The following is a 12,089-nucleotide window of genomic DNA, read 5'->3' as shown; positions in this document are numbered from 1 at the left end:
CATTGGAAGGGATCAGAGAGTGAATAAATTCTGCCCCTAACATCCGCTAGAGGCCTAAGATTTGAGTTGTCCCCTTTTCGATATGCCTTTCTGGACTCCTCATCCCTGCTCGTGACTTCCGTTCACTTCTCCTTTCCTGGGCGTGCTGCTTTACGTGGTCCACCGCGTCCTTTAGACCCTGCCTCCTTCTTCCTAGGCTTCTTCTGCCTCCTTCCTTGGCCCGTCTGTGACATCACAGACAATCGCTCCGGAAAATTTGTATTGTCCAACAATGCATATTCCAGATTGTTTAATATGGATTAGCAATAATCCTTTAGCCTGCCTTAACTGCCAGATCCTACTCATGATCTGAGTGGCTAAAGGAGGCTGACGGGTAGACCCCGCCTCTCCTTTCAGAGAGTGCTGGAGACTTGGGTGTCTTTGCAAGACTTTCTTTATTTACAGACATTGGAGCAGAGCCTATTGGAAGCAAGCAAGCACTCTTCCAGCACGTAGCAGAACCCCAAAGGCTAGCTTGTGCCTGTCCGCTTCCTCAGGCTGGACTCCCAGTTTCAGCAAACTCCGGCAAGAAACTCACTTCCTGCCGTCTCTCTGCCTTATCCATTCCAAGCTGCAAATGGCTGTTTTGCACGTGCATGAGCACACACCCATGCAGAGTCCAGGTCTGAGATGCCCCCCCTAGCAGGCGAGGCGCCCATGCAGGGGACCAGCTGCAGCCACTTAGGAGCATTCCCCTTTTGTTGCCGAGATCACACATGCATGGTGATCAAGCTGGCAAAGCCCATGATGTGGCTTTTCAGATGTAGGGGGTTGCACCTCTCTGGGTATATGAGAGCGCAAAAACTGAGCCTAAACTGGTCCGGGAAGATCTAGCTGTTGGAAGCCGATGGAAATGGATTTATTTAATCTTCCAGGTCAGCAATTCATGGGTGGAGCGTCCATTTTCTCCCTCCCATTGCTGTGGTTTTCAGGGGATTGTGCAGCAAGCAGTGAACCTTGGGGAGACACCGAGGAGTGATTAATTCAGAGTGCTCTGATGATTCAGATGCTCTGACTTGGGTTCCTGCATTGAGCAGGGGGTCGCACTCGATGGCCTCGTAGGCCCCTTCCGACCCTACTATTCTGTGATTCTATGAGTGGGGCTCCTGAGTGAACAAAACAGAGAGCAGCTAGCTGGATGTACAGAGAAATCAGGATGACATACCACAGCCTTGCAGACCAAATCCCTCCCGCACCTGCTATGAAGTTCTCTTGCATATAGCACCCTCATGTGGCCTGATTTATATTTTCCCACATTTTGGAACAACTATCCAGGGAACACCCCCACCCCCTGGGCACCAATTCATGCTTGCATGCTTATCACTCGACAACCACAACACTCAGTGACCATCTGAATGTGTGAAACAGCCACTGTGGGCTCGGTCCCTGTGGATGGATGAGGTGCGCATGTTTCTGCCTCCAGTGAGATAGTGCTTAATGGAGGAAGCCATCCATGAGTCCGCATTGTTGAGTCGGTAAGTCATTACTGAGTGATGGGATCAGAAGGGGGTTCATCCAGTTCCAAACAATCGAGGCCATCACGACGCCCTTGAGTTCCTGAACATACTACGGCAGACCCTAACCTGGTGCCTGACCCAGATGTTTTGGACTACAGCTCCCAGCATCCTCAACCATCGGCCATGCTGAATGGGGCTGATGGGAGTTGTAGTCCAAAACATCTGGAGGGCGCCCACCCGGGGAAGGCTGTCCTCTGGCAATGTCATTGTTGAATATGGTTTCTATGGCTTTGTGGGGTGGATGTGTTTCTCTGTCCCAAATGCAGACTCTTTCCCTCCCTGCACCCTTCTGTTTCCCACAGGTGGGCCAAGTTGGCGACGTGGAGGAACGGGGAAAGATTCTGGTGTCCCTCATGTACAGCACCCAGAAAGGGGGCCTCATTGTTGGTGTTGTGCGTTGTGTCCACTTGGCGGCCATGGATGCCAATGGCTACTCAGACCCCTTCGTGAAAATGTACGTTCCAGTTCTCTGTTTCCACCAGCTCCAAACAGGCTCGGCTGTAATGCGCTTTCTTGGAGGATGCCCAGAAAACACTCGGCTCTGTCCTACGAGTTCTTGTCTGGCCTGGAACGTTGGCAACAGGAACAGGGGAGCCTGTCCTGCTGGCGCTGGTGCCAGGACAGAGTTCCAGGGGTCCGGGCAGAGTCAAGTCAGAAGCAAGCTCTGCGTGCAGTAAAAGCCAAACTCAGGAAATCCAAAGAAGAGCTGGGACAGCAGGGAAGTACACGTCAGGGAGTGGGTCCTCAGACTTGGTTCCAGTACCTCATGTCTGGAATGGAAAACTTTTAAGGCTGAGCCTTCAGAGCCCACCAGCACCACCTGAGGAAAGGTGTACTCATGAGCAGTGCCCTACACCTTTACTCACGAGGAGTCCTTATTCCCCAGGGGGCCCTTCTGCCTCTGGCAGCTGACTGAGCCTGGACCTCTTGATGCCTGGGCTCCCTGGGGCTAGGCGGCCACTGGCTAACTGCCTCCGAGTCTGAGGGGGGCAAACTATGCCATGAAGTTTGGGGCCAATGGCTGTCTCCCCCAAGGGCCCAGGATACGCCAGATCTGCCTCAAGGTCCCCAGACGCTGGCAGCTCCCAAAGAGGAGTCCTCTAGAGGGTGTGTGACCGAGCCCTTGACTTCCAGAGTCCTGCTGCTCACCAGGATTTACCAGAGGGGTTGTGCAACTGGGTTTCAGATCAACTGAGGCCTGAGTGAGACGTTAGGCCAGTGAGTGCAGGCCCCCCGCCCCATGTTTGCCGAATAATGTGAATGTGGGAACAAACATTGCAAGGGAGAAAGTGCGGGGGGTGTGTGTGGAGGTGCTTCTCCCTGTCCCCGCTAGCCGCTTCCTGCCCTCCCCAGCCAGGCCCCGGGAGCAGAAGGAAGCTTGTTCGGGGGCAAAAGCAGCTGCGAAGGAGGGTTGAATGGAAGGCGGGGTTGCGTGGAAAGTTACAGGGGAGAGTTTCTGTTCCCTGCAAATGCCTCCCGCAGCACGACCTGATTCTGCAGATTTGGAGCTGGAGGGGAAGCCACCTTTGCAAGCATAATGTAGTCTTGCCCAACCCTCCAGATGTGTCAGATGAAAACTCCCATCCTCCCCAGCTGGCGTGGCTGGGAATAATGGGATTTCTTGGCCAAGCTGTCTCTGATTGATGGGAGTTGTAGTTGAACCTGTCCGGAGGGTACCAGGTTGGGGAGGGGTGGCAAAATTGCCATTCTGGCTGGAATTTTTCTGATTCCCCCCCACCTTATTTCTCAGCTGGACAGGCTGGAAAGCCCCCCCGCCTGCTGGCCTGGTACTCACCCCCTGATTTGTGCTGGGTGTTGCATCAGCGTCACCTTGCGGACCCTCGAGCGCTTGCGCTTCCCTTCGGCGAGGTACTGGCATCTCAGGAGCCGGCTCGCTTAATCATTCGCGCTCCAAAGACATGTCCGCATTTTCTCGTTCTCAGTTGCTTGAAGCCTGACATGGGCAAGAAAGCGAAGCACAAGACGCAGATTAAAAAGAAGACGCTGAACCCGGAGTTCAACGAGGTGAGCCTGGGCCCATCTTCACCTGCCCTGTGCCCTGTTCAGAGCCCTCCACAATTTTCTCAGAGCCCATTATCCAGATAGGCTGTAACAACGTGGAATGTGTAACGGCACACTATCCCAATGCCGGTTTCTTCTTTTTTAAAAAGAAAAACTGCTTGGGGGCGGGGGGGGGGGATTCACACTGGGGAAGCCTTAGGGGGAGTACTTAACCAGTACAGACGCCCCATCTACAGAATTCCCTCCCAGATGGCATGAGGTCTCCCCCACAGTACAACTGTTTTGGCTGGAGACATTTTAATTTGTCCAGGTATTTGTACCCCGAGGGCCATATTGCATTTCAGAGAAGCTCTCAGGGGCCGCATTGCAGTGGTGGGTGGGGTCAAAAATACTAGCATATTTTAGCTTAAAGCTTTTCCAGCCATTCACTAAGTTCCACGACAGGCACGTCAGCCTTTTAGAATGGGAGGAAAACTGCACAAAACCGGAAACCACCTAATGATTGGTGGTTGAGGGAAAGGGGGTGGAGCCAGGGGAAGGGGCGTGGCCTTCTGGGGGACCCTGGAGGGCCAGATTGGGTCCCAGGCAGGCCAAATCTGGCTCCTAGGCATAGGGTTCTGCACCCTTGATGTATAGTGTTTTATGTGCGGCCCCTGAGAGACTGATCACTGCTATTTTATGGTATTTTTTTTAAATGTAAGTGTCGTTGATCTTTATTTTTATGGTTGTTTTCTTATCTTGGGTTGTTAGCTGCCCTGTGTTCCAGAACTGGAAGGAGGTCAGGATACAAAAATGAATACGTACACTGAATGAATAAAATAAATAAAAATGCTAATTTTTATCCTTTTTCTTCCTTTCAAAAATCAACAAAAACCTTGCAGACCAGTCTGGGAATGGGTTTATGAATGAACACATGCCAAACTGACATGGACCAGAAACAGACTGAGGCAACCTGCCCGCCCCCAGCCAAGACCTCAATCCCCCCTCTCTAAAGGTCAGCTGCCAAATCCCACTTAGGGATGGGGCAAGGAGAGAAATTCATTCAATTTGCAGTATAATGCAAACTTACCCAAATTTGTAGTTTAGAACCACCATATGAACACCCAGTTATCCTTCAAAAATCACACTTCCCCAAATTTTGCAGTGGGTTTCTCCAATCAAACAATGCATACAACAAAAGCATATGTAAGGGAAAACAAATGCGTTAGATTGGAGGAATTGCTTGCGAAAATGCGTATATTAGGTTAAAATGTATACAAAAATGCATATCTTAAGGAAAGGTGCATAAAAGTGCTTATGAATTTTTATGCAAACTTAAATTTTAAAATGCTCAAGGTTTAGGTTGAACCAAACATAAGACTGGAGAACTTCTCGAAGTTTGAGATGAAGTGCATTTAAGACTGGAAAAATGAGAAACTGAACGTGACAGATTTGCCCACCCTGAGCCTCACTGCCCTCAGTTCTTCCCTTTTGCAAAGTTCTCTTTTGCCTCTTGATGCCTCGTGTCAATCTTGCCTTTTCGATAGGAATTTTTCTACGATATCAAGCACGGCGACCTTGCCAAGAAATCGCTCGATATATCGGTTTGGGATTATGACATTGGCAAATCCAATGATTATATTGGTGAGTGCTTCCATCGACGATGGCAGAAATCTTCTGACGTTGGAGTGGTATATAAATAATGTAAATGAATGTTAGCAGACAGTCCGTGCGAGCTCCAGGCTTGGGGGATCCTTTGGGCAAGACACCTTCCCCGGGCCCCTCCCTCAGGGAGTCCGCCGTCTCACCACCGCTGCCCCCGCTGCGCTGGCTCTCCCCTCTTTCTCCTCCATGCCACCTCTGGCTTGCTTGACAGGTACGGAGCCAGCCAGGGAGCAAGGTGGCCGTGGCATCTCCTGCTCCTCCTCCCTCCCACCACCGTTGTCTGGGCCAGAGCGAGGGGCAGGAGAAGCGAGGGGCAGGAGAAGCGGAAGGTTGCAATGGGGAGAGGAGGAGCAAGTCTCATCAGAGGGCCCCTGCTGGGGCGCTGCCTGCCTTCGATGCCAGCCCTGCAAACAGTGACTGTTTGTTTTCTTCACTGCGGGGTTTAGAGGCCTGTGTTTTGCAGGGGGAGGGTGAAACCGTTGAGTGTTTAGGTTCTTACAATTTTAAGGGATGGGCCTAATTCTCAGGTTTCTTTCCCAAGAGATGCTTTAGGCTCCAGTCCTCAACTCACTCACTCGGGAGCAAATCCCATTCAATGCACTGGGACTTACTTCTGAGGAAATATGTGTACGACTGAACTGTGAATTGCTTTTGAGATGTCCTCTGTTGGTGTGCTGACATCATACAAACGAAATGTGTGTGTGTGTATCTATACCTAATATTGTTGTGTCTCTAGCACCACCAGTGTCGCAAAGGACGGGGGTTTCTTCTTTGGCTCGGGTGATTTAAAAAACAGCAGCAAAATCTGCACAGAGACAGCCGTGCGCACAGACACTGGTGTTTGTGCTAGACAGTTAAAAAGGGAAACAGGAGTCGATCCTCTGTGTCCGTGGAGAGCAGCTGGGGCTGAGCAAAGTTAAGGGAGAAAAATAAACCCTCCGAAACAAAACGCATGCACTGACGCTGGCATTGCAGGGAGCGGGTGGATAGCGGTGTGTGTGTGATCAGGTTTTTTAAGGAGGGAAAAAAAACTTCTGATGGTGGAGGAGGAGAAAGAAGACAATGGGCTGAGAGGAGGGACGTGCAGGGTAGGAAGGGTGGTGGTGCTGCTGGCACTAGTTCATCCAGCTACACAGGACAGTGGACAACTTTGAGGTTCAGATTAATAAGATGCTGACTTCCACGCTAAATAAAGAGATGGCCTGGAAGTGGGGCGCTAATTTGGGGCGGCACATGTGATGATGTGTCCAGCACACCAGCTCTTTGGGGTATATTCAAGTAGAGCTAGTGCAGACATAACCTTAAAAGGGGCTCCTCTCCCCCCCCCCCGCTCTCTCTCTCTCTCTCGCAGGTGGGTGCCAGCTGGGCATCACAGCCAAAGGCGAACGCTTGAAACACTGGTACGAGTGCCTGAAGAACAAGGACAAGAAGATCGAGCGCTGGCACGCCTTACAGAACGAGAGCCACGTGGCCAGTGATTAGCGGGCACCCCTGATGCCTACCCTCCTCGGCCAACCCCTTGTAAACGGCCAAACATCTTGTCTTCCAACACATTTGTATTCCTTTCACTCCTGGGAAAAGATCTCCCCCACGTCTCCTGCCCCCTTCACAGGAACTGCCACCCTTCTTCTCTTTTCCTTCTGCTTTCCTTTCTCGTCCTCCTCGTCCTCCTCCTCTGCTCTTTTCACATCAAGGGTAAATCTGGTTCTCCTTTATGTTCTGTATTGTGACCCATTCCTACCACCATTGTGACCATCTCCTGCCAAGGGTTAATTGATGCACAGATCTTTTTTTAAGCGATAGCCCAGCACTGAAAGTCATTGGGTCTGGCCTCTGCTTTTCAGCAGCTACAGACAGCGCCCCCCCCCCCCAGACACCGGCGCGCTTTCTCCTCTCTGCCGAAGGTCTTTGTTCTTGAAGTGCCCTTGAACCCCTGCCCTCCTTCCTCCAGTTTCCATATCTGCATGCGGAAAGGCCTCTTGCTCTGTTCCACGCATTCCTCTTCTCTTTGTGGAACTGAAATACTTTTAGCATCGCTAACGGGAAATGCACGGCTATGGTTCTTTGGTCTGGCTGCTCTGAGCATGGGGGCAGCTGATGAAAAAGAAAACAAAAACTGCCGGGTAGCGCGAGTCTTTTGAAACCAGTTCCTTCACTGCAATAACCGAAAGGACAGTTCCACTCGGGTCTCTGATTCTTAGCCTCACCTAGTACTGGCTCTTTCAGCTCTGCCTTTCCCACCCTCTGCCATCTCTGTAATTCTGAGAATGCCCAATTTCATTTCTGAGGGCACACGGGAGCGTTTCACAGCACATCACCTCGACACTTGAAGCGGGAAAGACCGGGGCTCCTCCTTTCCCGCTTGACAACTGTGTGGGCTGGAGGGCTGATCCAAAACCTCTCCATGTGGTCCTCCTCTTTCCCGCCACCTCTGTGCTGTTGCAGAAGACATGCTCATGTCAACAGGACTCATCTAGTAGATATTTCCCATGGTTCACATCCTATTGTTTGTGGCGCATATCAGGAAAAAGGAGAGCCAGCCAGCATTCCTCTGGAAGTTAGCGTGGCTTCTGATGGTTGAACATACCAGAGGGAAAGGCAGCTTGAACAGGTGGTGCTTTCTTGTCCGTTGCTTGCGTAGAACATTTGATGGCTACATCTCTTCTTGCTCAGACCAAAGAGCATGCCTAATACTTAATCTGGAAGCTTTTATGAAGATCAAGGAGTATCGCATGATCCACTCTGGACTGCCACTGTCCAAGAGAGCCTCTTGCTGGTCTGGCTGGTTTCCCAATGTTCTTTAGCAGGTGTTCCAGTTGAAATCCCATTCCAATGCCTTCCAGGTTCAGGACTCACTGCGGTTTGAAGCTTGGCAAGCATTTCATTGCCAACGTTCTTCCTGGGCTGTATCTTTGTTTGGAAACCAAAAGCCTTTGCCCGATAGCATTGTGTTGGTCTCCCAAGAGGATTCCTGGAGAAACATGCCATGGGCGGTGGTGGGACAAGTGATGCCGGCACGACGTTGACTTCTCCCCACTCCTACAACAAGCAATCTTATCTGGTGCCTTGGAAATGGGGGATTCCCAGGCAGGTGGACAGAGAAACTGAGCACCTCTGAGAAACGTAGCATGCTGCCTCATCTGGCCCAGGATTGCTGAACCTGACTGATAGCAGCAACTATCCAGGGTCTCAGTCTGAGAAGGGTCCTTCCATTACCTGCCCCCTTCTTAACTGGAGATGCTGGGGATTGAACTGGGGATCTTCAGGATGCAGTGCAGGGGTGCTACCACCGAGCGATGGTCCTTTGCTGAGGCAGAGAGAACACCTCGGAGAGTGGGTCCCTGCATCCACCCACCTGAGCTTCGGAGCACTTGATCTGATACTTTGAGTTCACACCTGGGGCAGATATCTGTGCCCTGCTCTGAAGCAGATCCATTATTAGCAAGCCCTTGGTCATCCCTCCGGTGTTTCCAGTAGTCTTTATTGCTCTCATCGTCTTTGACAAACACAATCTAATTGTTGTGGTCTTTTGAGAAGGGCACCGTTATGAAAAGATGGCCTAGCTGTCTCATCCCAGCTGGAAGTTTCATTTCTACTCATTGAACCGGGCAGTACAGAAACAGCCGCCCCCAACTTCCGGTGTCCTCCAAATGTTTTGGACTCCCACTCCCAGCATTCCTGTCCATTGGCTATGCTAACTGCAGCTGGTAGGAGTTGAAGTTCAAAACATCTGGAGGGCAGCAGATTGGAGAAAGCTGATACAGACCCTCAGAGATCTCATGCATTCAAACCTCTTTACCCAGTGTGGCCATGTTGCATATATATATATGTATAAGTATATGTATGTGTGCATATGTGTGGCCATGTTGCATATATATATATATATATTCCAGTCCTTGAAAACGAAGTGCTTTGCTCAAGTGAACAATCTTGGTAACTATTTTTTACCAATGCCAACTGTTGGATCCGGTGTGTGACACTTTTATTATTTTTATGTTACGTTAAGCTATTTCTGTACTGCCCAATAGCAAAAGCTTTCTGGGCATTCACAAAATATTAGCTGTTCTGTGATGGCTTCTGGGTTATTACGGTCTTGGGTTATGTTTTTGTTTTTAAAGCTTCTGGAACTTCATAAAAACTATTTGGGATTTTCTGTTCCTGTAGTGGACAGGAAGAGCAATCCAGGAGTCTTGCCATGCTGGTGGCCAGCTAATAATGGTGCAACGTTGTGCGAGGATCTCCAGCAATATGGTGGTGCAGAGTTCCTGATCCAGTGGATCTTCAGGAACTGCTAGCACATGCCAATATCCTGGGATGCTTAGTCAATATCCTGAAGCTCTCTGGCTGGTGTAGCTGGATCACTGGATGGCATGGATGGCTGTGAGATGCAGCCTAAACAAGTATATATCTACTTTTCACCCTCTATCAAACTTAGAACTGGCTCAACTGCCCTGGCTCTCCCAATGGAATTCTGGGAAATGGTCATTACGCGAGATGGCATCAGATGATGAAGACTGATCATGTGTACCGTTAGCGCAGACTTGACACCACAGAGAGTGCCGCTCCGCTTTTGCGACTGCCGTCTCTTTGTTTCCAAAATGCATGATGGGATTGAAATCGGTGTCATATGTTCCTTGAAGGAGGGTGCTAGGCAAGGCCATTTAAGCTTCAGGGGTGCAGAATTTAGGGCAAATCCTAACCTGGATTGCCCTGACCCCACCTCCTTTCCCTGACTGATGAGAGTTTGGTGTTTTTTCTGGGTTTTGTGCAGGTTTTTTTTTCCCATTCTCAAAGGTTGAAATGCCTCTCCTAAGGCTTAGTTCCTGGCCGTCAAAGCTTTAGGCGAAAATCTGTAGGTATCTGTGGCTATGCCCATTTTGCCTTTGGCCGTGCCTGCTGCTGGAATGCGGCCCCTGAGAGCTTCTCTGAAATGGAATTTGGGCCTTGGGCTGAAAGAGGTTTTGGACCCCGATACAGATCCAGAGAAAAGTCCGATATCTCCCAAGTAGGAATTCTTGCTCCCTGATCTCAACATCTCTTTCCCGCTCTGTCCCACGTACCATTTGAGGTCATCCTCTTTGAGCAGGTCCTCTGTTTTCTCAGAACTCCACCATTTTCCATGCTGTTTTGTAAGCACGGCGTGAAAGTTCCCATCTTAAACATGAACCATAACCCCCTGTACCGTTTTTCTCAATTTTCAAGAGATGGTTCCCCCCCTGCCCCCCGACAGTTTATGACCATTTGAAAAATGACTCCCTTTTGTCTTTCTTTGTAAATAAAGCATGCACATATGGATCAGGAATGGCGCAACACCTTCCCCCCACCCCCAAATATCCCTCCCCCAACCTCCTCCTCTTGACAATTGTATTCTGTTAAGCACGCAATGAGTTCACAAAGAAATTTTAAAAACCACACCGTTTACAACTATTTAACAGCCAACGCATCACCAAGACTAGAAACTCTACCTGGTCTTCCACTGCATGCAGGTGTAAAGCCCCGCTGCGCAACTCATGTCATACTTAATAAAGTGAGAACAATGGGGGGACACCTCACTCGGCCTTGTGTTTTGTCATAATTCGGCAGCATTTCTAGAACACGCATGTACAGCTGAAGCCAAAGCTTAGGTGGCTGAGCTCTCTCAAGCTCACCTCCGATGAACTGAGGTGTACAGAATTATGCCTGGTGTGGAGAAAATGGATAGGGTGACATTTTTCTCCTGCTCCCATAATACTAGAACCCAGCGGGGCCATCCCATGAAGTGGACTGCTGCGAGATTCAGGACAGACGAAAGGAAGGGCTTCTTCACACAGCACAGATTTAAGCTATGGAATTCACTGCCACAAGATGTAGTGATGGCCACCAATTCAGGTGGCTTTAAAAGGGGGTTGGACAAATGCATGGAGGAGAAGGCTGTCAGTGGCTGCTAGTCCTGATGGCCATGTGCTACCTCCAGTATCAGAGGCAGTAAGTTTGTGTACACCAGTTTCTGGGGAACATGGGCGGGAGGGTGCTTGTGCACTCCTGTCCAGCTTGTGGATTTCCCACAGGCATCTGGTTGGCCACTGTGTGACCAGAATGGTGGACTGGAAGGACCCTTGGCCTGATCCAGCACAACGCTTCTTGTGTTCTTAACTCTCGCTCTTAAGGCTGATTTGGAAGCGGGAGCTGGTGCAGAATGCAGCATATTGGCTGTTGTTGGGAATGGCCCCCTTTCAAGGTGCAACTCCTTTGCTGAGGGAACTGCATAGGCTGCCTACTTGCTACCAGCCAGGTTTAAGGTTTTGGTGCTGATGTATAAAGCCTTAAACAACTTGGGACCAGGGTATCTGAGAGAGTGCCTTCTCCCACACAAGCCGCCAGTCACTGCGGTCATCAGAAGAGATGCTTCTGGTGGTTCTGCATGGATCTGTGGTCTGTTTGGAGTTCACTCGGGATACAGCCTGCAGGGTCTTGGCTCCCTCCCTGTGGAACTCCCCGCCTCTTGATGGCAGGGAGGCACCATCACTGTTTTGTTTTTGGCACCTGCTAAAGACATGTTTATTTAAATGAGTCTCCCCTGATGGATTGGCCATGGTTTTATTGACCTAACCAGATCTTAAATATTTTAATTCTGTATTTTGATTCTTTTTCTGTCTTTTATTGTTCATAAATAAATAAATAACACTCAGAAATGATCTGAGCTCTTCGGAAAGAAAGAAAACATGGGAAAGACCTCAGATTTTTTCTGAGCTGATTTGAACCCTGGGAAAATGATCCACCCCTCAGCCTCTTCTGACCCCCCGCCCCCAGTTGATGCAACAAGGTGACTTTGCTTTCCTACATTAGATGAGGGGAGATGTAAGAGGCTGTGGGGGTGAGGACATTATC

General features: G+C 50.0%; 1 protein-coding gene across 1 annotated transcript in view; it reads left to right on the top strand.

Annotated features, from left to right (window-relative positions):
* The window catches only part of RPH3A (rabphilin 3A), a 62,041-nt gene extending 51,274 nt beyond the window's left edge, over positions 1-10,767 (top strand). The window contains exons 16-19 of the mRNA XM_084820319.1: positions 1,859-2,010; positions 3,500-3,581; positions 5,105-5,201; positions 6,574-10,767. Of these exons, the coding sequence (XP_084676445.1) occupies positions 1,859-2,010; positions 3,500-3,581; positions 5,105-5,201; positions 6,574-6,704 (462 nt within the window). The 3' untranslated portion in view covers positions 6,705-10,767. The remainder of the gene's footprint in view (positions 1-1,858; positions 2,011-3,499; positions 3,582-5,104; positions 5,202-6,573) is intronic.
* The last annotated feature ends 1,322 nt before the right edge of the window (positions 10,768-12,089 follow it).

The sequence above is a fragment of the Heloderma suspectum genome, chromosome 13 (assembly GCF_057233095.1).
Source record: "Heloderma suspectum isolate Gila_16-S chromosome 13, 16-S_ref, whole genome shotgun sequence".
Taxonomy (NCBI): Eukaryota; Metazoa; Chordata; class Lepidosauria; order Squamata; family Helodermatidae; genus Heloderma; species Heloderma suspectum.
This window is presented reverse-complemented; position numbering and strand designations above follow the sequence as displayed.